Below are 27,481 nucleotides of genomic sequence, written 5' to 3' on the forward strand. Positions count from 1 at the left end.
GAATTAAAAAAAAAACCTTTCAAATAATACAGTTTCTGATATACAAAAGCACCCCCCAATTAGTTAATAAATAAAATCCCCATTTATTCTCTTAAGTAAAATTAACTTGTAAATGACATAAAATTCAAACTTTTGTCCCACGTTCCACCTCAATTTCTTTTGCTTTCTTTTCTTTTCTTTTCTTTTCTTTTCTCTTCTCTTTTCTTTTCTTTTCTTTTCTTTTTTTTTCTTTCCCTTATTGAACAGCGAGTAGGCTGTGGTCCTTTTAGAACCTAAATCCTGAATGACTTCTTGCTCAATGCATGTAGTTTCCTCAGCTCCTCCAAAGTTAAATTAATCCAAACCCCATATCTTCCATGTGTGCCAGTTTCTAATAGTCAAGATTAATGGAAAACAGAAAACTGTCACAGGACCTGTGAGTTACCTTCCATTTAGAAAAGAAAAACATTTTAACATCTCTAGTGGTTATATAGAATAAAAGTATGTCCCAAGAAACAGTGCCTTGTGCAAAGATATTACAAATCTCAAAGACTTCTGGAGAGGAGGAAAGTAGAATAGAAAAGCTAGTCGTATGTTCAATGGATCACACTCTCTGTGAACTCAATTGTAAAGTTAGCAACAAGTTAATTGTAGCTCTTGCGTACCATGTTTTTGAGGAATGTTCATCTAAGCATATCCTCTCTGACCTGAAGTGGGAAGCTCAGATACATTCCTATCTTCCTGCAAAGTTTAGAAATTTGCCATATCATCACCCTCAGTCACTAGACTAATTTGAGGTTCCCCTTTATTTTAATTTTAATTTAAAAAAATTTTTTTGAGGGGAGGAAGGGCAGCAGGAAAGGGAGAGAGAATCTTAAGTAGGCTCCCAGCACAGAGCTTGACGGGGGGCTAGACTCACAACTGTGAGAGCATGACCTGAGCTGAAATCAAGAGTCAGACACTTAGCCCACTGAGCCACCAGGTTCCCCGAGGCTCCCCTTTATTTTTAAACAGTGTATTGAGGTGTAATTGACAAACCATAAACACATATTTAAAGTATGCAGTTTCATAAGTTATAACATATATGTACACCTGGAAAGCAATCTTCACAAAGAAGATAATTAACATACTCAACACCCAGGAAAGTTTCCTCATGGCCCTTCCTAATCCTTCTCATGCCCACCTCCCACTCCCTCCCCAGGAAACCACACATCTTCTTTCTGTCTTTTTATCTTAGTTTGCATTTGCTAGAACTTTACACAAATGTGGCCATACAATACATACTCTTTTTTCTGTGTGGCTTCTTTCACTCAACATAATTATTTTGACATTCATCAACATTTCTGCGTGTGACAATAACTCATTCCCCATTTACTGCTGTGTAGTTTTCCACTGTATGGATATACCATTACTTGACTATCCATTCATCTGTCAGTGGACGTTTGGGTTCTTTCCAATTTTTAGCTATCACGAATAAAGCTGCTATGGATATTTGTGCACAAGTCTTTGTATGGGGATATGCTTTCATTTCTCTTGAATAAATATCTTAAAGTGCAATGGCTAGATCATATAGTAGGTATATGCTTAACTTTTTTTTTTTAATGTTTTATTTATTTTTGAGAGAGAGAGAGAAAGCGGGAGAAAGGCAGATAGAGACAGGGACAGAGGATCTGAAGTGGGCTCCATGTTGACAGGCTGACAACAGCAAACCCGATTTGGGGCTCAGACCCATAAACCACGGGATTGTGACCTGAACTAAAGTTGGTGCTCAATTGACTGAGCGACTTAACTTTTTAAGAAACTGCCAAAATGTTCTCCAAACTAGTTGTATCATTTTGTATTCCTACCATCATTGGTTAGAAATTCCAGTTGCTCTATATCCTTGTCAACACTTGGAAGTGTCAATCTTTTAAATTGTATCTATACTAATAGATATGTAGTGTTCATATGGCCCATTCAAGCATTTTTTATGATGGCTGTTTTAAAAATCCTTATCAGATAATTCCAACATCTGAGTCCTCTTTTTTTTAAGTTTATTTATTTATTTTGAGAGAGAGAAAGAGAGAGAAAGCACAAGTGGGGGAGGGACAGAGAGGAGAGAGAGAGAGAATCTGAAGCAGGCTCCACACTGCCAATGCAGAGCCTGATGCAGGACTCGAACTCACAAACTGACAGATCATGACCTGAGCCAAAGTCAGACCCATGCACCCCAATATCTGAGTTCTCTTGATATTGGCACCTGATGATGATCTTTTCTCATTCCAGTTGTGATTATCCTGGTTGTTGGTATTGATTGATGATTTTCTATTGTTTACTGGACGCTCTGGGTGTTATGTCATGAGACTGTGCATCTTACTTGACCTTTCTTCTTTTTAGAAGGCAGTCACCTTGTTTAGGTGTAGCAAGCAGGTCCAGATGGGATGTATGTTCAGCTCTCTTGGGAGCCTGCTGATGCCAGCCTGGTGACAATGGAGCACCAACTCTCATTGTCTCATTTCCACTGGACAAAGGTGGAAGTTCAGGTCCACACTTTGCCTTACTGACACCAGGGGCAGTGGACACAGTGCAAACTAGCATTCTTCATCCCACCTTGTTCTGTCATGTTGCTTCCAGGTGGGAGTGGAAGCTCAGATCCCTCCTGGAAGTCAATTTTATCTTAATCTATGTATATGTTACTTTGAATTCTTTACATACTACAAAGAACCAAGTGGATATCTTACAAATGGAAATATTCTTTAAAAACACTCAGCAGCTGGGGTGCCTGGATGGCTCAGTCAGTTAAGCGTCTGACTTCAGCTCAGGTCGTGATCTCGCGGTTCATGGGTTCGAGCCCCGCGTCGGGCTCTGTGCCGGCAGCTCAGAGCCTGGAGCCTGCTTCGGATTCTGTGTCTCCCTCTCTCTGCCCCTCCTCTGCTCACACTCTGTCTCTCAAAAATAAATAAATGTTAAAATTTTTTGAATTTTTTTTACTTTCATCTTTTTCTTTTGCAAAATAAAAACAGCCCTGGAATTTCAATGACTTGACACCAAAGTTTATTCTGAACTCCCCTGAAGTCCAGTCAGCGATTGGGAACAGCCTTCATACTGCTGTCCTTTAAGCTCTGACTCCAGAATCAAGGTCCCTTTTATCCTAAGTCCCCAGTGTCCCTCAGGGCCTCCCCAGGGTCACTACTGGATCCTCTGCATCTGGCCCATTGATTGAGAGAGTGAGAGAATAGAGGATTATATGGGGTGTTTTATGTCCAGGCATGGAAGTGGTATACATCTTAGCTGCCCAAATTCCAACATCCACAACCCACTCGTGGCCCAAACAGGGAATTTGGGAAACAAAGTCTTCGGGAAAGAAAATAGGGTAGTGAGCAACTAGCTAGACTCCCATTTGCCCAGTGGATTGACATTAGTTTTAGATATATCAATGAACTGTGTTTATATTTTTGTAATTAGGTAAGTTTTTCCTTCTTCATATTCAAAACTAATACTATGGCTTAGTGTCTTGTGTAGTAATTTGTTTTTCCTTGTCTCGCTCTCCCCCTTCCCTTCCTCTTTCTTTCTTTCTTTCTTTCTTTCTTTCTTTCTTTCTTTCTTTCTTTCTTTCTTTCTTTCTTTCTTTCTTTCTTATTTTTCATCAATAAATATTTATTGAGCCGACCTCTGGGCCCCTCTGATGTCCAAGCACTCTTCAGGTTCTAGGAACATAGCAGTGAACAAAACAAGAAATCAAGATTACTGTTTTCTTGTGCATAAACTCTAGTGGAAAGGCTCAGAAACAAGGAGCAAAACAAATATAGGTAAAGCTCCAGACAGTGGAAAGTTCTGTGAGAGAAAACAACGTGAAAGTTTTGAGATGGTGAAGAGGAAGAAGATGGTTGGATTAAAAGGTCAATGACGGTGCTTTTGAGCATTTTCATTTGAGCCGAGTCCAGAATGACAAGAAGGAACCAGCTGTTTGATGATCTTCGTGATAATCTCTGGCTCTGGTACATTCAACCCTCTGCCTCTTTTGCAAGTACACCTGTGCCGCAGAACACATCTGGAGAGGAACGTTCAACCATGCTGACAATTCTCACTTGAAACACTGGCCCGCACACCTTAAGGGGGCCCTAATGCTGCACAATAATCACAGTGGCTCTCAAAATGTGATCCCCAGATGGGCTGACTCACCTGGGGGCTTGTTAGAAATGTAGCTTCTCAGTCCCAGCCCCAGGTCCACCCAGTCATTAACTCTGGGGAGGAGCCCGGTGTTTGTTTCAACAAGCCTTGTAGGTGCTGCTGATGTGCACGAAGCCAAAGAGCCACTGCCCTAGTCCCACTGGGTGCTCCTGGGTGACTGCTCCCCAGCATCTCCTTTCTCCTGAAGCCCTCCTCAACCTCACCCTCAGCAGATGACCTAACATACCTTCTTGAACAAACAAAGCAACCGGAAGTGAAATCGCACAGACTCCCACTACCATATTTCCTCACCTTCTGGCATCTGTACTAGAATTTTCTATCTTCTCACCTGTTTTTGTAAAGGAAACTCCGTGCTCTTATCTGTCACTGGTCCTTCTACTCAGCTCTGGTTCTCATCCCCTCTTGCCTATTCAAGGACATTTCAACTTAAATAACAGTGTTATTTCCATTACATTCTGGTGGCATATACCTGTCCCTTTTTACTTTATTTTCATATGCTTTAAGTATTTGAGGCAATTACAGAATCATGACGTTCTACTCCCAAATAATTTGGTATAAATATTTTAAAAACAATATTTGTATAGAAAACCAAAAAAGATTATTATGAACAAAATGAGCAATAATTCCTTAAATCTAATATCCAGTTCATAATCAGATTTCCTTCATTGTCCTTCAAAAATCCATGCAACTGTTTTCTCAAAGCCAAGATGCATTCCAGGACCTGGTGGTTTCTTCCTTGATTTCTTTAACTCCAGGCTAGCCCTTCCTTTCCCTTATCCTTTTTAATGGAAAAGTCAGGGCCAGTTGTCCTGTCAAATAAATGTCCCACCTTCTGGACATTTCTGATTGCTCCCTGATGGTGACATTTAGTTCGTCCTCTATTTCTTGTATTCCCTATAAAAACAAATTTAAAGACTTGATAGATTTAACTTAAGCATTTGCAGAGGGATGTTGTGATGAGCACTAGGTGATGTAAGGAATTGTTGAGTCACTATATTAAATGTATATGTATTCATGCATATATATAATGGATGTATGTAATTTTACTTAAAATTTTATTATATACCAAAACAGAAAATGCATGAAACAGTTCAACAAATTGTTATAAAATGATCACTCATATAACTCCCACCCTAAATAAGAGAAAAAGACCTTTACTCCAGAAGCCTCTGATACCATGTCCCTCCCAAGTTATATCCCTCCCTTTCTCCTATTATTCTAGATGTACTCATTATTCTAACTTTTATAATATTTTTGCCCTGGTCTTTCTTTATGGTTTTACCAACTTAGAAGGCATTCCCAAACAATATATGTGCATTTTACCCGATTTTCAACTTCATATAAATGACAACATACAGTATGACTTCTGTTTTGTCTAGCTTCTTTTGCTCAATGAAGTATTTAAGATTCATCCATATTCTTTCATATAATTGCAGTTCATCCTTTTTCACTTATATTTCATTGTATGATTATATTACCCTATATGTTTACATTCTACTGTTGATGGGCTGTTATGAAAAATGCTGCTGTGTTCTTGTGCATGTAACTCTACAGCCTGCATAAATAGGCATTTCTGCAGGGTGTCACCTGGTGGTGGTTTTGCTGATCAGAGAGTAGATTATCTTTCAACTTACTGGGTTCTGCCAGTATTTAAGAAGTGGTTTTACCTGTTTACTCTTTCACAAGCATTTCTTGTTCCACATTCTTGCCAGCATTTGATATTATCATTTAAAAATATTTGACAAAACTTGTGGGTGTGTAGTAGTGACTCATGTGGTTTTAATTTGAATTTCTCTGGATTACTTATGAAACAGCATTTTAAAAAAAAGTTTTGGGGGTGCCTCGTGGCTCAGTCGGTTAAGTGTCCCACTTCGGCTCGGGTCATGATCTCACGGTTCATGAGTTCAAGCCCCACATCAGGCTCTGTGCCGACAGCTCAGACCCTGGAGCCTGCTTCAGTTTTTGTGTCTCCCTCTCTTTCTGCCCCTCCCTTGCTCGTACTCTGTCTCTCTCTCTCTCTCCCTCAAAAATAAACATAAAAAGAAAAAAAGTTTTGGATGTTTGGATACCTGATTGACCTGACACGTTGACTGAGAAATCCATCCATCCCCCATAGCTCTGCAGTACATCTTCCATGCAAATCAGGTGTCAATGTATCGATTTGTTTGGGGCTGTCTATTCTGTACAGTGAGTCGATTTGTCTATATCTGCGCCAGTACCACCCAGTCTTCATTACTAAAGTTCCGTAATAATTCTGCATTTCTGGTAGACAAGACCTACATTTTTGTTCTTTAAAAGGGCCTTGGCATGGGGCGCCTGGGTGGCTCAGTGAGTTGAGCGTCCGACTTCGGCTTTGGTCATGATCTCGCTGTTTGTGAGTTCGAGCCCCGCGTTGGGCTCTGTGCTGGCAGCTCACAGCCTGGAGCCTGCTTCGGATTCTGTCTCCGTCTCTCTCTGCCCCTCCCCCACTCGTGCTCTGTCTCTCTCTGTCTCAGAAATAAAGAAACATTAAAAAAATTTTTAAAAATAAAAGGGCCTTGGCAGATTTTTTTTTTTTTTGGCCTTTTGAGCTTCCATAGAAATCTTTCACCAATTTGTGAAATTGAAAACAATTCCTGTTGGAATTTTTATGATTATATTGCATAATTGTGATTATACTGAATAACTGTTGTTATACCGAATTTTTAGTTCAGTGTGGTTTCAACTGAGAGATAAGAAATATCTTTCCATTAATACTATTTTTGTCATTGATTTCTCTCTTTTTTTTTAATGTTTATTTTTTTGAGAACGAGAGACAGAGCGTGAGCGGGAGAGGAGCAGAGAGAGAGGGAGCACAGAATCAGAAACAGGCTCCAAACTCCAGGCTGTCAGCGCAGAGCCCGATGCGGAGCTCAAACTCACAAACCACAAGATCATGACCCGGGCTGAAGTCAGATGCTTAACCGACTGAGCCACTTAGGTGCCCCTTTGTCATTGATTTCTAATATAATTGCATTGTGACCAGAAAACATATTTCATATGATTTAAATATTTTTAGATTTGATAAGCCTTGCTTTTTAGTCCAGGATACAATCAATTTTGTAAATATTCGCATGCATATTCTACAGTTGATACTTAATTTATTGACTAAATAGGACTGTTTTTTAAAATCATGTTGCTCAGGGGTGCCTGGGTGGCTCAGTAGGTTGAGCGTCCGGCTTCGGCTCAGGTCATGATCTCACAGCTCTTGAGTTCAAGCCCCGTGTTGGTCTCTGTGCTGGCAGCTCAGAGCCTGGAGCCTGCTTCGGATTCTGTGTCATCCTCTCTCTCTGCCCCGAACCCACTCGCATTCTGTCTCTGTCTCTCTCAAAAATAAATAAACATTAAAAAAAAATTAAAAAATAAAATCATGTTGTTCAAATCTTTTACATCATTACTAATCTTTTGTATAGTTATTTTACCAATTACTGATAGGTACATATAAAAATCTCCTTTATTTACTTGATGCCATTTTTTTAAGATTTTATTTTTAAGTAATCTCTACACCCAACATGGGGCCCGAATTCACAACCCCAAGATGAAGAGTCGCACACTGCATCAACTGAGGCAGCCAGGTGCCCTTGATGCCATATTATTAGATGCATAGCTGTTTAGAATTATTATATATTACTGGCAAATTGAGCTTTTTATCATTATGAGAAAACCTTTCCTATCTGTAGAAATGATGTTTGCCTTAATGTCTATACCAACTTTCTTTGGTTGCTATTTATATGGTGGATCTTTTTCTATTACATTTGTTTGAATCAGGATTCAGACAAGGTACACATACTGCGTTTGGTTATATGCTTACATTTTTCTTAATAGTTATAGCACTATTCAAAGTAACTGTTACATATTAGGTGAGTTTAATAGTTTGTGCTTTTTAGTGAATTGATCCATTTCATCTACAATGTCAAATTTATGTGTGTAAAGTTGTTTGCAGTATTCCCTTATACCTCTGATGTCTGCAGAGTCTTTAGTGATAGTCTTTATTTCATTCTTAGCATTGATCACTTTTTGTCTTCTCTTATTTTTCATTGGATTTTTCTGTATTTTCAGTCAAATGTTATTTAATGTGGATTTTCCAAAAAATTCTTCGACTTTGTTGGGATCTTTGAAACAGTAGATTGATGCCCTTCATTACATCTTTAATTGGGGAAATTCTCAGCCATTATCTCTTCAAATATTAACTTTTTCCATTCTTTTCTTCTTTCCTCCAGGACCGCAAATTAATTATGTTCTATTTTTCGCACTGTATTCTCCTGGCTTGTTTTGTCTTGCTTCACCATATGTCTTGTGATACTTGATTGTTTCCTGGACATTCTATTTGAAAAGATACTTTTATGTATAATGTAAGACGTTAGGCAATGTTATCATATTCTGAAGAAGACTTTTCATTCCAGCAGACATCTGAGAGTGTTTATAGTTCAGGAACAAAGTTTGAAGTTTTGTGAGCCATCTTTATAGTCTCTGAGAATATAGTACACACCAACATCCAGAGTAAAGTTCAGTTTCTAGCCCAGTACAGGGAACATAACACTAGGGCTCTCCCTTGGTAGGTGCTAAGTTCCAACCCCTATTGCTCCACCAAAAATACATCTCCACCTTTCAGGGAACTTTCATGGATTGGTAAATAATCCCAGGTGTTTTGGGGGTCTCAGCCAAAAGCAAAACGTATTTCACTAAAGTCTTCCTCCTTGATTGCCAAAGGACTTGACCTATGTTCACTTGACCTCTTAAGAATGGCAGAAGCAGAGCTTTGTATGTCTGCTTTCTCTATTCACAAATACCCCTCGTTTAGAACCAGCTTTATTTTATCTCTGAGCTCTAATCCTTTCCCTTTTCTCTCCTGATAATTTTTTAAAACTTTCTTTTAATTGCTTTTTTTCTGTTGTCTTCATCAGGGTAGTTGGACCAAATCCCACAGCACACCATTAGCAAAAGGTAACATATAGCATAGACTATTCTGTACCTTTTTTTCTTACTTAATATATTTGGGATAGATAGTACAATATCACAACTGGGATATTAACATTGATACAATCTACCAGTCTTATTCAGATCTCCCTATTTTTATTATACTCATTTGCACACATATGTATTTAGTTTTACACAACTTCATCATGTGTATTGGTGATATGTCTAATATTGGTGATAATTTTAATTCTTAGCATCTGTTTTGTAGCCTTGGAAAGGAAAGACAAGGTCTAAGTGCCCAGACTAATAGAAGAGCCCTAGACAAACTGTGATCTCAAAGGACTCTACCCTTAGGCTAAGGGTAATATAGAGATATAATTCCAGACCCAAGGAGCACAAGGAAAACTACTTTGGGCACATCTGATGAGTAGAACTGCAGGGGAAAGTGTCCACTAATACTTTATAGCCATAAGCCAGTCCTCATGCTGATTTTCAACCAAAATTGGCATCACTTGGGTGGCTTCAAAAATCTCTAGATCAACATTAATTTAAGTGCTTCTAGATTCATGTTGCCTCCGGGCATCTTACAGAAGAAAATACATATGGTTTCTGGATAAACCTACATTTATTTCAGATCTCACAGAATTTTCCACAGATAATACTACCAAGGACATACTTCCTTTGAATTGATTCTTAAATTACTCCAGATTTGGCCAGTGAGAACGCCTTCAAGCTGCAGTGCTATTATTATTGAAAGAGGGGTCTCCCCAACTTCATTTCCTCCCTTTCACATCTCACCCTGCTTTCCCTTCCAGTCAACCAAAACTGCTCTTATTAAGGTAAACCCCTTTTAGGGTATATCCAATGAACACTATCCAGTCCTTACCTTTTGATTTTTTTCTACATCATGGACCACGCCTTCCTTTATGAAACTCTCCTATTCTTGGCTTTCATAATATCACATCCTTCAATTCAGACATGAGTGACCTGAAAAATGAGGTTCACACAGAATCCATTTTGCTGGTAAGGGTGGTATCAGTGGTGCTAGTTGCAAGGTCAGGCTCCTGGCACAAAAAATGGCATCCTTGGTGTAAACAACAGCAGATATTTCTCCCAGTGATTGTCAGGCAGCAGCACTGGTGATGGGCGCCTCAGCAGGCATGTTCAGAGCATGGTGTAAGGGTTCCTTAGACCCTTAATTAAGGGCTGAGTGTTTCTTAGACCTTCTAGTTCCTAGAAGCTTACTTAGCATTCAAGCTTGCTTTTCCAGTCTCCCAGCAGTACGGGGAGTACACAGAATCCTCTTATTAATACCCCTTATTCTTTAATCAGCCAGAATTAGCTTCCATCTCTGGAAAGTAAGAATTCTGATTAATCAGGGTCCGTTATTATGCTGCCCCTGGTAACTGGCAGTTGCAATTTCATACAGTAAATGTTATAACAGAGGTGAGCTATGGAGAGTAACAGGATAGGCATGTGACCCAGCCTCTGGGGCCTAGGGAAGAATTTCACAAAGGGGAGATACCTGAGCTGAGTTCTGAAAGAGGATTGTGAATTAGCCAGACACAGAGCATTCTACGACATTCCAGATAGAAGGACATTCCAGGCTGGGAAACAGAGATGCCCAGGAAGGATATAAATCACATGGCAACATTTTTTGAGATGGGGACAGGGTGAGGGAAGAGGTGAGGTAGCAGAATTAAGCGAGAAGATCTCTGAGGATTTGTATGTCATACCCAAAGTGGTTTCCTGGACTAGTAGCAGGGCTTGAGCCCTTGCCTTGCAATGTATATCCCAGGGAAAAGGTAAATGCTTGACACTTCCTGGATATGGTTTTAGGTGATTACTTATTTTGTATTCAGCTCTCAGCCTTGCCTGAAAACTCAGGAAACAGCTAGTTGAAAGTGACAGTAGCCCATGATGGAAATTCTGACCCAGAAAGAAACCAGCATGCTGGACCCTCACATTGCAAACCCCTGAGCACGACTCCTCTCCCTTAGTCCTTGCAACTATGATCCAACTCAGCCAAACTCCATTCCCTTAGAGACCTTGTTATCTCAAGTTCTCCCCCAGACAACCCTCCTCCCTCCACTGTGTCTTCTCCAGTTTAGTTAACAGAGTGTTTTTCTCCAAAGCTGTATCTTGCTTTACTAGGAAAGAAAACATTTTATAAACCTTAGTGTTGGCCTTATTGCTAGAAAACCTATAGCTAAGTTGATTGCTTACGTGGAGCAACTTATTTTTTTTAATTATTACTACCTCTGTTTTAGAGAGAGCGTGCATGAGCAGGGGAGAGGGGCATAGGGAGAGAGGGGGAATGTTAAGCAGGCTCCACAGTCAGCCCGGACCCTGATGGGGGGCTCTATCCCATGACCCTGGGCTCATGACCTGAGCCAAAATCAAGTCAGAGGCTCAACTGACTGAGCCACCCAGGCACCTCTCACATGGAACAACTTCTAGGCAACAAGTTTAATTACTGTTTTGTCTGCCTCTGCTGTTAGGTATGCTATTGTCTCTCAGTTCCAAACTTACCCTTCTGTGCTCTACTTTGTGAGTCTGGGGCTGGGACTCCGCAAACATTGCTGCTCTACCTGCTGGTTGCCTGTTAGGCTCTTCCAATAGAGGATGCCAGAAGTAGAGGGCAAGGCTGCAGGAAAGAGAGGACTTGCAAAGAGACAGGATTTGCTATTCCTGTCTGCTTCTTATGGGATTGCTGCTTGTGTCCTTCCAGCGAGTCAGATACCCTCCTCACACTGGTGGCACCTATTGCTTCCAGGAGCAGAAGCTGATCAAGTTTGTGGTTTTTTCAACACTTTCAGAACCAATTGGGCAGCGCCACTCCGCAGAGGTCTGAGTACTATCTCCATGGACTCCTACGTTTCTAAGTGTTTACCGTTCTAACAACTTGGCTAGACTCCCTCAGTCCCAAGGGTAGTGGCTGCTTCCGGCAGTTGGAACCTACCCAACAACATAGTGTTCTCCTGCTTTTCCAGTTACCTATGCACAGCTCTTTATACCTGGTTAACGATTCTTGATATTAAATTCTCTCTGCTCAATCTAGTGGGATTTCTGTCTCCTTACTAGACTCTGGCCAGAATACTTCCCTCTCTGCTTTCTGAGTTTTCCTTTTTGTAAATCAGTCTTTCTTATTTTGTCTGATCAAATAATTTGTATTATCTATTTTGGAAATAGAATCAAAATAATGTTTTCCTGTGTAAACTCGGATTTCAAAGTTTGTCTTTTTCCCCTAACCTCTCATGCATTTCCTACAGCCATGACACTGGGAATCCTCCCGGCCCCCAACTTGGGTCCCTTTTCACTTCTTAGTGCTTGAATGCTACACAGAAGACAATGAAAATTCTGACTCAGGAAAAAAGCACTCAATCTTCAAGCAAGGACATCATCCTGCACATTCCCTGCATCTTCCTAGGTATTAGCTTCAAGTCTAGTTTCTTTTTAGAAAGGAGATGTACATGGCCCTCTCGCCAGTATTTGCTTTGTTCAACAATCAGTAGAAAAGGCTTTCTGGTGAGTGGGAAGAGGAAGTCGTTATTCTTTGGGGGTTTGGACCATAGTGTTTTACAGTGATTAAGCTCCTCTTGCCTGCAGACTTATTCCCCTGCAGGGAATAAGAAGGAATAAGGAATAAGAAGACATTTCTTCTTTGCTGTTGTGTTTTCAGCCTCTAACTTTATTCTGATGAGAAGCGTGGCTCTCTTTCCTACTACAGGTGCCTTCTCTCCACATTTGACTTCATTCTGGGTGGTGACTAGCCATGTCATCCTCACGTTTGGAGATGCCATACTTGGGCAATATTTGAGCCATTGGCAGGATGTTACCCTGTGAGTTGCTATGAAAAGAGGAAACAAGACTTTGGGGACTTTACAGAGGAAAGATAGAAAGAACAAGAAGAGCTGAGAGGTATCCTGAGATGAGGTAAGCAGGCTGAGGCTTCAGAAAGGAAATGTGAGCAGAGAAAGTGGACACATGGGCAGACTCAAGTTGGGGAACAGGGTATTTGGTCTACTTGTCAAGCAACCAGCATGAATTAAAATCATCATCTGGGCAAATTACTGTCCTTATTGTTGTGTGGAATACAAAGAAGGGCACAGGATATGGCACCTGGTTTTCGGAAAGTGGTATGTACAAACAGAACATTGGGTAATGTCCACAGAAGGGGGTATGAGGCAGTGCCCAAGTGATTAAGAAAACAGGAGACTTGGGTAAAGCTTCAGGGTGGAGAAAGTGGTCAACAGTGTCAAATATTGCTGGGAACTTGAGAAAGCTAATGGAGAAAAAGACCTCAGAGATGGCAACCTTGTTAGCACTGGCAACCTTGTGCAGAACTGGGAGCAGGTTCGTGGTTGGGAGGAGGGTGAGATGTGGAGTATCTCTAGGTTAGAATATTAGGTGTCCACCCCTGCTAGGCAGTAGCCAGCATCCAACTGTGCAGAGCCAAGGATGATGACCAAGGTATTTTAGAGTGTGGTGCTACACAAGTAAGCCCATAGCTGACCCTGTGGTTCTGTAGCCTACCTCATGGTTTCCCTGCATGCTCATTCTCACTCAAGAACTGGAGGAAAAGGAAAAGGGAGGTGACATTGGGTGGTGGCAAAGGGGTCTCCTTCGTTCCTACTTCCCTTTTTGCTCCTATTGACCATTGCCTGATGCATAGCAGTCGTTTAGGTGATCCTGAATACAGTGCTGGCTGGGGAACCTGCTGATTGCCACCCAAATTGCAACAGTATGTTCAAGTGTATATTACAGTAGTGACTTATTCATTAGCTGAATAAGCCTCTCTGACACGGTTTTGCTGTCGTCCCTCTAGTGTTTGAGTTATGATGTCAACTTGACTCTGCCCTGGGTGGCACTTCTAATTAGGTAGATTGGTTCCTCTTCTTGGTCTGCCCTAGCTGAATGTGTCTGCCTAGGTCTCAGAGCTGTGTTGGGGAGAATATGGAGCCTGCAACCTTGTCTCAGGAGTGAAAAGGAGCAATTGAGTGGTAGGATGTCTGGAATTTCTAAAGAAGGATGGTCTGGATTCCCAGGTCTTCCAACAGCCACAAGAAGTGCAGAGGAAGACATAAGCCCTCCCTCTTAAAGGAGGAGCTGGAGGGAGAGGAATTAAAGAATAGGTTGCAGCTGCTTTATGAAGTCAGGGAAGAGATCCCTGGCTCTATCCCAAGTGAAATTCTCTTATTAGTATTTGCCTTAGATTTGATAAGATGTTGAATAAACCTGATGTGGTAGTAATCTGGAAGCAGATGCCTGACAGTGTAGGATGACTGGATTTATTAGAGCAGTGCCAGTAGCTTTTATATTTTAAGGAAGTCTGTCCAATATTACAAGTACAAAGAAGCAGGGGTGGAGTTTCTAGGTGCTTGATAGAGTGAAAGAGTGACTAGGTGAGTGGAATTGGGGGCCAAGTCCTCACATTTCAAGAAAAGAGATGGAAGGGGAGTGTTTCTGGAGTTTGCTAATAGCTACTGGGGGACTGAATCTCTTTCATACACTTCTCCTGCCTTCCATCTTCATTTGGGCAGAAGCTAAAAATCTGCCCAGGTGGCTGTGTTACTGCTAATGGCTTCATGTTTTTAATGGGGCCTCATAATTTTAATTGCATTTGGATATTTTATATTCACTCAGTCTCCACATGGGCACTGTTGGAGACAATAATACAGAAAATTATAATGACATTGGTGATACCACTCACTTGGCCCAGGGCTCTTTGCTGCTCTGGGTTAGAGAACAGGCAGAAAGTAATGCAGAAGGTCAAGAGGAGTCTCAGTTTATCCTCAGCTTGATGGTCTCCCATCCTACCCAAGAACCAGGTTGCCACTGAGTCTGGCAGCATTAGCTCTTTGCCAGTCCCAGGATTCACGGTGGATAGTGGAAGGCCTGGTTTTCAAGCTCCAGGCCAGGTTTCCAGTGGATGCATCTCTCTCTCTGGCTCTAGACAACTTGAAAGAGGCCCCATGCCCATGTGCCCTTTATAAGTAGTCCTTTGGACTCTTACTTAAACATGGTCCTCTCCTACTTAAATATGTCATCGGCCACCAAGGCAGTAGTACTTAGGGATATGCCCGTCTTTGCCCCACCTAATCCTGTCCTTTATTGGAATCCAGCCTCAGTGGAGGAGGAAGAGAATTCCTCCATAAAAGTACACTTTTTATTTCCGTAATTAAAGTGTGATCATATAAATAACACATGCTTTTTATTTGAATTTGAATAACACATGGAAATATAAAGAGAAAAATAGAAGACACCTGAAATCTCATTACCTTGAGATAACAGTTTGGTGACCATCCTTTCAAGAACCCCTTTATGCATTCAGACACACATGTGTATAGTTTTACATGAATGGGATGATATTACACATACTGTGTGTGTGTGTGTGTGTGTGTGTGTGTGTGTGTGTGTATTTTAAAATCATGAATTTTTTCTTTCTTCCTATCTCTTCTTCCTAAATGAACACTTATCTCCCTATTTCTGTCCTACATATGTTACTATCTCCTGTGTACCCTTCTATATTTTTCTCCATACTCAATTACTGTCATACAGAGATATGTGTATGTCTGTGTATCTATGCTTACATAATATACATATACTTTATAAGCAAATAGATAGATTTTTTCTTGGTTTTGAAATGTGATATACTTCAATCCATACTTTTATCACCTTGCTTTTCTTATTTAGTAATACCTTATGTTCACACTTCCAAGTTACCTAGTATAATTCTATCCCATATCAACATTTCATTGCATAACATGGTAGAATTCCCCTATTAATATACATATGCTTGGTTTCCAGTCTGGACCACAGTGAGCAGTGCTGCAATAAATATCCCATTCCTTTCAAATAGGTTCTTTTATTTCTCTAGGATAGCTATCTAAGAGCCAGAATTGCTGGTTTAAAGAGTATTTGCATTGTAAATATTCATATATGTGGCCAGATTGCCTTCCAAAAAGGCTTGAACAGGGATGCCTGGGCGACTCAGTCAGTTAAGCATTGACTCTGAATTTTGGCTCAGGTCATAATCTCACAGTTCGTGAGTTCAAGCCCTGCAGTGGGTTCCACGCTGTGAATGTGGGGCCTGTTTGAGATTCTCTGTCTCCCTCTCTCTGCCCCTCCCCAGCTCTCTTTCTCTCTCATAGTAAATAAATAAGCTTAAAACAACAACAACAAAAAGCTTTAAACACTTCAAAGTTTCACGAGCATAATTTATTTTCCTCCTTTCTTTTCTTCCACGTTTTAGGCAGAAATAGGGAATTATATCTCATTGTTGTTTTCATTTATAGTTTTCTGGCTTTTAGTGAATTTGAGCACCTATTCCTAAGGCTGGCTATTTGACAAACCTAACTATTTGTGACATTTGCCATTTGTCCATGATATTATCTTTTTCTAATCAATTGGTAAGAGTTCTTTGTATATTACAGAGGTCGTGGTAGAGAAAACACTTATCCCTCACTTCTGATGTTTCCATCTAGCAGGGGCAGCCATTAATGTAATGTTTCTGTCAGCTCTTGAACTCTTCATTCACTTCCTTTCTGTGGTAGAGAGATTGAATCTGGTGAGTTTGGGAGGAGAGGTTGGAATGTAGTTAAGCCTATATCCTTTTTTTGTGTTTTCTTGTGGTGAGAGGTCTACTAAGAGCATATGTTCTTGATTGCACTCCACTGTCTTTTAATTGGTGAGTTTAACCTATTTACATTTATTTCAATGACTGTATAAATTATGACTTGTTTCTTCTAATGTATTTCAAATTTCCCATTTATTGTACTTTCTTTTTTTCTCCTTCCCTACTTTCCTTGTTTTTGTTTTTTTAAAGAAATAGCCTTTTAAAAAAATATTTATTTTTGAGAGAAAGAGAGAGAGCATGAGTGGGGAGGGGCAGAGAGAGAGGGGGACACAGAATCCAAAGCAGGTTCCAGGCTCTGAACTGTCAGCACAGAGCCCTATGCGGGGCTCAAACTCAAAAACCACAAGATTGTGACATGAACTGAAGTCAGCCGCTAAACTGACTGAGCCACCCAGGTGCCGCTGTCCTTCCCTGCTTTTCAATGGATAAATCAAATATTTTTCCTGATGGTTTAAACATTGTACATTCTATTTTTAGTCTTATATTTGTTACTTGTGCTTATGTTTACTTACCTCTATTGATTACTTTTTTTATTTTTTAAATTTTTAATGTTTTTATTTATTTTTGAGAGACAGAGAGAGACAAGATATGAGTGGGGTAGGGACACACACAGAGAGAGAGACACAGAATCTGAAACAGGCTCCAGACTCTGAGCTGTCAGCACAGAGCCCAACGTGGGGCTTGAACTCATGAACTGCAAGATCATGACCTGAGCCAAAGCCCCACACTTAAGCAACTGAGCCACCCAGGCACCCCACCTCTATTGATTTCTTATTTTACTTACCCCTTATTGATTTTAATATTGTACCAGAGGTAGTGAGAGAAACCAAGTATGAAAATGAAATAAAAAGCATATAGATTTGGGGGCGCCTGGGTGGCTCAGTGGGTTAAGCATCTGACTTCAGCTCAGGTCATGATCTCACAGTCTGTGAGTTCAAGCCCCGCGTTGGGCTCTGTGCTGACTGCTCAGAGCCTGGAGCCTGCTTTGGATTCTGTGTCTCCTCTCTCTGCCCCTCCCCTGCTCATGCTCTGTCTCTCTCTGTCTCAAAAATAAATAAAAACATTAAAAAAGTGTTTAAAAAAAAGCATATAGATTTGAAAGGAAGAAGTGAAATTCCCTCTATTTTCCAGATGACATGATCTTGTATAAATAAAATTCTACGGAATGCGCTGAAAACTTTTAGAGCTAACAAACAAGTTCAGCAAGGTTGCAAGGATTAATATGCCAAAAAAAAATTCTATTCCTAAACACTATGAGTGAACAATCCAAAAATAAAAAAATTTCATTTGGGGTACCTAAGTGGCTCAGTTGGTTAAGCATCTGACTCTTGATTTTGGTCAGGTCATGCTGTCACAGTTCCTGAGTTCAAGCCCTGCACTGAGCTTTGCACTGACAGTGTGGAGCCTGCTTGGGTCTCTTTCCCCCCCCCGCCCCCCGTCTCTGTCTCTCTCTGTCTCTCTCAAAATAAATAAACTTAAAAAAAATACAAACAGTTTCATTCATAATAGTATCAAAAAGAAGTATATCATCATCTGTATATTCCCCCTTGAATGATACAAATACTTAGTGTACTCTCATATCCCTTAATCTTACCCCATGCACCATCTCCACCATGCTGATAGTGTGCAAAATTTAGTTATGAATTATATAAGTATACATGCTTATCTTTTCTTCTCTTTATTGAGATATAGTTTTCATATAGTCAAATGCACAGATCTGTCTATAACTAATTTGGACAAATGTATATAATATATAAAAAACATCACCCAATTCAAGATAAAGGACATTTCCAGAACCCCATAAGGTTCCTTCATGCCCCCTTTTAGTCAACCCCTTCTGCCAGAGCCAACTGTTATTCTGAGTTCTATCACCATAGATTAGTTTGCCTCTTCTAGAACTTCTTATTAAAAGAACCATGTAATATATACCTTTTGGGTTTTGCTTTTTTCACTCAACCTGATATTTTTTGAAAGTCATTCATGTTATTGCATTTATTTGTAGTTGTTTTCTTTTTATTGCTAGTTGTTATTCAATTGTATGAACATACCAAAACTTGCTTATCTATTCTTCCATTGGTGGATATTTGTGTTTTCTTTTTCAATTTGGGTATACTATGAATAAAACATTCTCATATAAGTTTTTTGTGTACATGAATAGAATTGCTGGATCATAATTGCTCCAAGGGTGTGTTGAAACTTCTCCACTGGACACTTGAACTTCTACAAAAGTCATCTCATCCATGGTGATTGTCATTATCCATCTTCTTTATGGGGGAGACAGTAGAAAACTCATATTGCACCATGTTTATAATGACACTGCTTCTGATTTGACACTTTTATCTATTTAGGGTCTTGATCACACACCAGATGTCTAGTAAACAACTCCAGGCTTCCACAGACCTATTCATCAGACCGTTCAGGTGGCACATGATTGTGATTGTGGGATCAGTCATTGCAATCTGTGTAAGTATATTTCTTTCCACTTGTCTCTCTCTATCCATAGAGCTTGAACCAATTGCTTCCATCCAGGAGAAGGAGGCTGAAGGAGGCTCTCCATTTCATCATTCCATTTTCCTGTTTCTAATCCAGAAACAGAAGTGTCCAAGAGGGACAAGCTCTTAGAAAAAGAATGAGCAAATTATAGCAGGTAGGGGTAACTGTAAGGGAGTCCAAAACACTAGCCTGAAAAACTGAGGGGAAGAAGGAAACCTGAGCTCTCCATGCTTTCTTTCCCCCAAGGTGCTATATTTCTGCTCCAGCCCACCTGGCTCCTTTCTAGATCTTAAAATTGAGATAGCCCCCATACCTGTCTCTAAGGATGCCCTGCTGTCCCTCTCTACCTCTGCATATATGTAAGAGTTTCCTTTTCCCCTTGGTTCCACTAAGAAAAAAAAAAAAAGTTGAACTATTCAAAAAGAAGCTCTATCAGGAATAGGGGCGCCTGGGTAGCTCAGTTGGTTAAGCGTCCAACTCAGCTCAGGTCATGATCTCATGGTTTGTGAGTTCAAACCCCACGTTGGGCTCTGTGCTGACAGCTCAGAGCCTGGAGCCTGCTTCGGATTCTATGTCTCTCCCTTTCTCTTTCTCTCTCTGCCCCTCCCTGCTGTGTGTTCTGTCTCTCTCTCTCAAAAATAAGTAAACATTAAAAAATTTTAACAAAAGAAAACATTTAAAAAATTTAAGGGAAAAAATAAAAGAAACCTTAAAGATAGAAATCTATGTATGTACAAAGGACAAATCATTTATGTTAAGCTAAATAGCAGTTGTCTTCAAACTGAGTTGCTTCTATAGCTCCGTTTTCTGGGCGTTAGTTCAAACTTTTTGCCATTTAGCCTGAGATAAGTTTATTTTTGTTGTTGCTCTGACTAGTTCTGGTGAAACTGAGAATCTTTTCTTGAACATATTTTCTTGTTTTGAGTTCTTTATCAGAGAACAGGAAATGAGAATTTAGTAGAAAAGTGCTGTCTCAAGATAGAGTATGTATCTTAGGGATATGATCCTAGCAGAGGAAAAGATTACTTCAAGAGATGGCATTTCCTGATACCACTATAGAGTGATAAGCCCTTGGGAATTATGGAGGAAGGCAGTCAAGAAAGGTGGCAGCTGGACAAGAGCAGGGAGATGTTGGGAAATTGGTTTCATACAGGGAAATCAGGCAAGTAAGTAAATGCATTCAGGATAATGAGAAACCAGTTTCCATTATTGAAGGACTTACAAATACGGAAAGGGAAGACTGGAATAGACCCTGAGGTGTTGGACTGGAATTGAAGCTATAAAGGGAAATATTTCATAACATTAAAAGGATCGATTCAGCAATCCGTCAAGAGGACATAACAGACCTGTTTATGCATCTAATAACAGAGTTTCAAAATATGTGAAGCAAAAACTTACAGGACTTCAAATAAAAAATGACAATTCACAATTAGAGATTTCAATATCCCTTCATCTACAATTGACAGTATAAATTGACAGAAAATAGGTTAACATACAGAAGATGTGAACAACGGTACCAACTGACTTGACCCAATTATGTCATTTATAGAACACTCCGCACAACACAGAAGAATACACATTCTTTTCAAGTGCTTATGGAATGTTTACCAAAATAGATTGTATTCTGAATCATAAAACAAGTCTAAATAAATTTAAAATGTTTCAAATCATACAAAATTGTGTTCTCAGATCACATTGAAAATACATTAGAAATCAATAATGGAAAGATTTCGAGAAGACTCCCAAATATTTGGAAACTAGGCAACATCTAAATAGTTCATGGGTCAAAGGAAAATCTTAAAGGAAATTGTAAAGTATTTTGAACAAATGGAAAATGAAAACAGACCTATTAATTTTTGTAGGATACTCACAGGGAAATTTATAGCACTAAATGCCTTTGTCAGAAAAGAAGTAAGATCTCAGACAAATTCTTAGAAATATACAAACTACCAAAACTGAAACAGGAAGAAATAGATCATCTGAACAGACCCATAACCAGCAAAGAAATTGAATTAGTAATCAAAAATCTCCCAACAGGGGTGCCTGTGGCTCAGATGATTGAGCGTCTAACTTCAGCTGAGGTCCTGATCTCAGGATTTTTGAGTTGGAGCCCTGCCTCAGGCTGTCTGCTGTCAGCACAGAGCCTGCTTTGAATCCTCTGTCTCCCTCTGTCTCTGCTCCTCCCGCTCTTAAAAATGAATAAACATTAAAAAAAAAAAAAAACTCCCAACAAACAAAAGTCCAAGGCCAGATGGCTTCCCAAGGGAATTCTACCAGACATTTAAAGAATTAATACTTCTTCTCAAACTGTTCCAAAAATAGAAATGGAAGGAAAACTTCCAAACTCATTTTATGAGGCCAGCATTACCTTGATTCCAAAACCAGACAAAGACCCTACTAAAAGAAAAATTACTAAAAGGTCAATATCCCTGATGACCTAGATGCAAAAATCCTCAACAAGAAACTAGCAAATCAAATCAAGAGTACATTAAAAGAATTATTCACCATGATCAAGTGGGAATTTATTCCTGGGCTGCAGGGGTGGTTCAATATTCGCAAGTCAATCAATGTGATACACAACATTAATAAAAGGAAAGATATATATGTTAACTAGCTTGGATTTAAATAAAATTTGAAAATAAATAAATAAATAAATAAATAAAAAAGAAGGATAAGAACCATATGATCCTCTCAATAGATGCAGAAAAAGCATTTGACAAAATACAGCAACCATTCTTGATAAAAACCCTCCAGAAAGTAGGGATAGATATACATACCTCAACATCATAAAGGCCATATACGAAAGACCCACAGCTAATATTATCCTCAATGGGGAAAAACTGAGAGCTTTGACTCTGCAATCAGACAACAAAAAGAAATAAAAGGCATCCAGATCAGCAAGGAAGAAATCAAACTTTTGCTATTTGCAGACAACATGATACTCTATGTAGAAAACTTAAAAGACTCCACCAAAATATTGCTAGAACTAATATACAAATTAAGCAATGTTTCAGGACATAAAATCAATGTACAAAAATCTGTTGCATTTCTGTTTACCGATAATGAAGCAGCAGAAAAAGAAATCAAGGAATCAGTCTCATTTACAACTGCACCAAAAACCATAAGGTAAAAAGGAATAAACCTAACCAAAGAGGTAAAAATATCTGTACTCTGAAAACTATAGAACACTTATGAAAGAAATTGAAGAAGACACAAAAAAATGGAAAAACATTCCATGATCATGGATTGGAAGAACAAACATTGTTGAAATGTCTATACTACCCAAAGCAATCTACACATTTAATTCAACCCAATCAAAATACTGCCAGCATTTTTCACAGAACTAGAATAAACAATCCTAAAATTTTTATGGAACCACAAAAGATCCCGAATAGTCAAAGCGATCCTGAAAAAGAAAAGCAAAGCTGGAGGCATCATGATTCTGGACTACAAAGCAAGTCATCAAGACTACTGGCACAAAAACAGACACAGGGATCAATAGAACAAAATAGAAAACCCAGAATGGACCTACAACTATATGGTCAACTAATCTTTGACAAAGTAGGAAAGGATATCCAACAGAAAAAAGAAAGTCTCTTCAACAAATGGTGTTGGGAAAACTGGACAGCAACATGCAAAAGAATGAAACTGGACCACTTTCTTATATCATCCCCCAAAATAAATTCAAAGTGGATGAAAGACCTACATGTGAGACAGGAAACTATCAAAATCCTAGAGAACACAAGCAGCCACCTCTTTGACATGGGCCATAGCAACTTCTTACTAGACACATTGCCGGAGGTAAGGGAAACAAAAGCAAAATTTGTGACGTCATCAAGATAAAATCTTCTGCACAATGAAGGAAACAATCAACAAAACTAAAAGGCAGCCTACAGAATGAGAAAAGATATTTGCAAATGACATATCTGATAAAGGATTAGTATACAAAATCTATAAAGGATTTATCAAACAACACCCCCCAAAAAACAAATAATCTAGTTAAGAACTGGGCAGAAGACATGAGTAGACATTTTTCCAAAGAAGAAATCCAGATGGCTGACAGATACATGAAAAGATGCTCAACGCCACTCATCATCAGGGAAACACAAATCAAAACCATGATGAGATACCACCTCATACCTGTCAGAATGGCTAAAATTAACAACACAAGAAACAAGTGTTGGCAAGGATGCAGAGAAAGGGGAACGCTCTTGCACTGTTGGTGGGGATGCAAACTGGTGCAGCCACTCTGGAAAACAGTATGGAGGTTCCTCAAAAAACTAAAAAGAGAACTACCCTACAATTCAGCAATTGCACTACTAGATATTTACCCTAAGGATACAGAAATACAGATTCGATGGGTTACATCACCCTGATGTTTATAGCAGCATTATCAACGATAGCCAAACTATGAAGAGAGCCAAATGTCCACTGACCAATGAATGGATAAAGATGTGGTGTGTGTGTGTGTGTGTGTGTGTGTGTGTGTGTGTGTGTGTGTATATATATATAATGGAATGTTACTCAGCCATCAAAAGGAATGAAATCTTCCATTTGCAATGATGCAGATGGAGCTAGAGTGTGTTATGCTAAAATGAAATAATTCAGGCAGAGAAAGATAAATATACGATTTCACTCATGTTGAATTTAAGAAACAAAACAGATGAACACATGGGAAGGGGGGAAAAAAGAAAGAGGGGGAAATGAACCATAAGAGACTCTTAAAGATAGAGAACAAACTGAGGGTTGATGAAGGGAGGTGGGTGGGGGGTTGGGCTAAATGGATTGTGGGTGTTAAGGAAGGCACTTGTGTTGAACACTGGGTGTTATATGTAAGTGATGAATCACTAAATTCTACTCTTCTACTCCTGAAAACAATATTACACTACATGTTAACTAACTAGAGTTTAAATAAAAATTTGGAAAAAGAAAGAAAAAAAAGATCTCAAATCAATGAACTCAGTATCCACCTGAGTTCTGAGAAACTGATAAAGAAGAACCAATTAAGTCCTATGTAAGCAGAAAAAAATATATATCAAAGCAGAAATAAATAAAATAGAAAACAGAAAAATAATATAGAAAATAAATTGAGGGGCACCTGGTTGGCTCAGTTGGTTGAGTGTCCAACTCTTGATTTTGGCTCAGGTCATGATCTCATGGTTCATGGGATCATGCGCACGTTGGGCTCTGGGCTGACAGCAAGGAGCCTTCTTGGAATTCTCTCTCTCCCTCTCTCTCTGCCCTTCCCCCCCCCCCCTCTCTCTCTCTCTCTCTCTCTCTTTCTCTCAATTTCTTTCTCAGAAGAAAAAAAGAAAAAATTGAAAGCTGGTTCTATGAGAACATCAATAAAACTTAAGCCTGAAGTGCAACTAATCAGGAAAAAAGAGTAAAGACAAAAATTTTCAATATTAGGAATGCAAGAGGTATGTCAGTAAATACTCTGCAGATACTAAATAGATGAATAGATTTAAGCAAGTAAATTTGATAACTTTGATGGTGACAAACTCCTTAAAAGTTTGTCAAATTCCTTAAAAGATACAAACAACAAAAGATGACTCAGAAAGAAATATATAACCTGAATAGCCTCATATCAATTATAGAAATTGAATTTGCAGTTAAAAAAAACCTTCCTAGGAGAACCATCATTGTCAAGTGGATTTTATCCCAAGTGTACGAAGCTGACTCAATATTCAAACATCACTAGGGGCGCCTGGGTGGCGCAGTCGGTTAAGCGTCCGACTTCAGCCAGGTCACGATCTCGCGGTCCGGGAGTTCGAGCCCCGCGTCAGGCTCTGGCCTGATGGCTCAGAGCCTGGAGCCTGTTTCCGATTCTGTGTCTCCCTCTCTCTCTGCCGCTCCCCTGTTCATGCTCTGTCTCTCTCTGTCTCAAAAATAAATAAACGTTGAAAAAAAAATTTTTAAAAAATATTCAAACATCACTAAATATAATTTACCATGTTAATGGCCTAAGGGAAAAATACATGAGCATCTCAATAGATGCAGAAAAAGTATTTGATGAAATTCAACATCTATTCATGATTAAAAGTTTTAGCAAAACAGGAATAAAAGAGAATTTACTTAACCTGAGAAAGGGAATCTACTTAATCATACGTAATGGTTAAAGACTGAATGCTTTTCAGAAAGATCAGGAATATGGCATGGATATCTACTTCCAGCACTCCTCTTTAACGTTGTACTGGAAATCTGAGCCAGTGCAATAAGGCAGTGGGAGAAAATGGTATGCAGATTGGAAAGGAAGTCTCTGTCTAAAAAGTTTTTTTTGGGAGGCTGGTGACTCAGTTGGTTAAGCGTCCAACTTCGGCTCAGGTCATAATCCCATGGTCTGTGAGTTCAGGCCCCATGTAGGGCTCTGTGCTGACAGCTCAGAGCCTAGAGCTTGCTTCAGATTCTGTGTCTCCCTTTCTGTCTGTGCCCCTCCCCCGCTTGTGCTCTGTCTCTCAAAAATGAATAAACATTAAAAAAATTTTTTTGAAAAACCAAATCAATTATATTTCTGTAGATGAACAATTGGAATCAAAAAATTTAAAAATACCATTTCCAATAGCACCACTCAAAAAAGAGAAAAATACTTAGGTATAAATGTAATAAAATATGTGCAAGATCTGTTCACAGAAAACTACAAAACACTGATGAAATAAATCAAAGAAGACCTTAATAAATTAAGAGATATACCATGTTAATGGAATAGAGAATCAATATCATTGATATGTCACTTACATGGGCAGGGGCAGGGGGATGTCATTTAAGAAGAAAACCTTAAGAAGAAAATAGTAAATCAAAAGGTGAATTTAGGACAGTTAAATGATATAAAACCAAAATATAAAAATCAACTGTATTTCTATATACTAGCAATAAACAAATGGAAAGCTTTATGGGTGGTGGCTTTTCAATGTAGGGTGATTGGAGAACCTGTATGTTAGTACCATTAGGTCTTTCCTCTCAGGTCAGATTCCTCAGAGAAATTTTCCAGGATTCTGCTTTGAGGTTGGTGGCCTGTGCTTAGCTGTCAGTCTTCTAGGAGGTGAGTCTGGGAAGAAGGCTGGGGGTGAGGTTTGGGAAGGGAGGAGAAGAGCTAAGCATTCAGCATATAATCATTCTACTCCCTGGGAAGGGCTCCCCACACATTGGTCCTTGGCTTCATCATCTGGGAAGTTCCTCCTTATCCATTATCCACCTTGGTCACATCTGAAGTGGACACTGAAGGGGTAATATTGAGTGTAGCAAAGGACTGTCAATTATCTGTTAAACACCTTTCTCTAAAAACAGAACCTCTAAACCAGGACTTTTTTGTCTTTCTGGAGAGTTGGTTTACTAGCATGCTACTTCAGAAATCCCTGAATTTCAGGGAAGATGAATCCTTACCCAAGCCTAAGCCCTCCAGGCTGAATTGTAATTGGTCTCAACCAATCATGATAATGTCATTTTCCTAGCTCTGGTGGTCAACTGACACTTGACAATGAAATATAAAGCCAAAGTCTTCTGGGTGGGGCTTTTGGAAAATGTTTTCTTTCCTAATTTAAAGGGGAAAATCCAAGCACAGTTTGCTATTTCCCATTTTACTTGCTGACACATGGACATACGCACTGGATATACAGCCATCTTGCACCATGGAACAGCAAGTCAACATAATAAGGACAGCATATGGAGGCTGGATCCTTGATGACATTGTTGGAGCCACTAACCAGGCTTTCATGCCCTATTCCTGGACATCTCATTTTGTGAGAAAAATAAGACCATCATTCTTAAGCCACTGTGCTTTGGCTTTTCTGTAACCATTCCTAGCTCATATAACCAGTGTAGTTGAGCATCTTTTTCTGATGTTTATTTTCTTTTACAGTTCCCCTTTTGTAATATGCCTGTTCATGTATTTTCCCCATTTTCCCACTGTACTATTTATTGTATTCATTTTGACTGTGGTCATTCTTCCTATATTCTGGGTATTAGTCCTTTATCTTTTATACATATTGTAAATATCATATTTCATCAATTCCAAGATGTGCATTTTTTCACATTTGAATATCTCTGAAATTGAGATGTCATATAAATTATGGTGTTTCATATTGCAGTCAGCAGGGGGCAGAGTTGGCATTGCTGTTGCCATAACCTGAGGCATATTTGCCAAGACGCCAATGAGGCTCAAAGTTCAGATTGTAGGGGTGTCTGGCTGGCTCAGTCAGTAGAGCATACAATTCTTGATCCCAGGGTCCTGAGTTCAAGCTGAACATTGAGCATGGAGCCTAGTTA

General features: G+C 39.4%; 1 protein-coding gene across 1 annotated transcript in view; it reads left to right on the top strand.

Annotated features, from left to right (window-relative positions):
• Window positions 1–27,481, top strand: part of LOC106987444 (NXPE family member 3-like) — a 71,122-nt gene that overhangs the window by 24,474 nt on the left and 19,167 nt on the right. The window contains 3 exon segments of the mRNA XM_053212951.1: window positions 12,357–12,514; window positions 12,815–13,020; window positions 19,072–19,186. Of these exon segments, the coding sequence (XP_053068926.1) occupies window positions 13,016–13,020; window positions 19,072–19,186 (120 nt within the window). The 5' untranslated portion in view covers window positions 12,357–12,514; window positions 12,815–13,015.

Source organism: Acinonyx jubatus, chromosome E3 (genome assembly GCF_027475565.1).
Source record: "Acinonyx jubatus isolate Ajub_Pintada_27869175 chromosome E3, VMU_Ajub_asm_v1.0, whole genome shotgun sequence".
Taxonomy (NCBI): Eukaryota; Metazoa; Chordata; class Mammalia; order Carnivora; family Felidae; genus Acinonyx; species Acinonyx jubatus.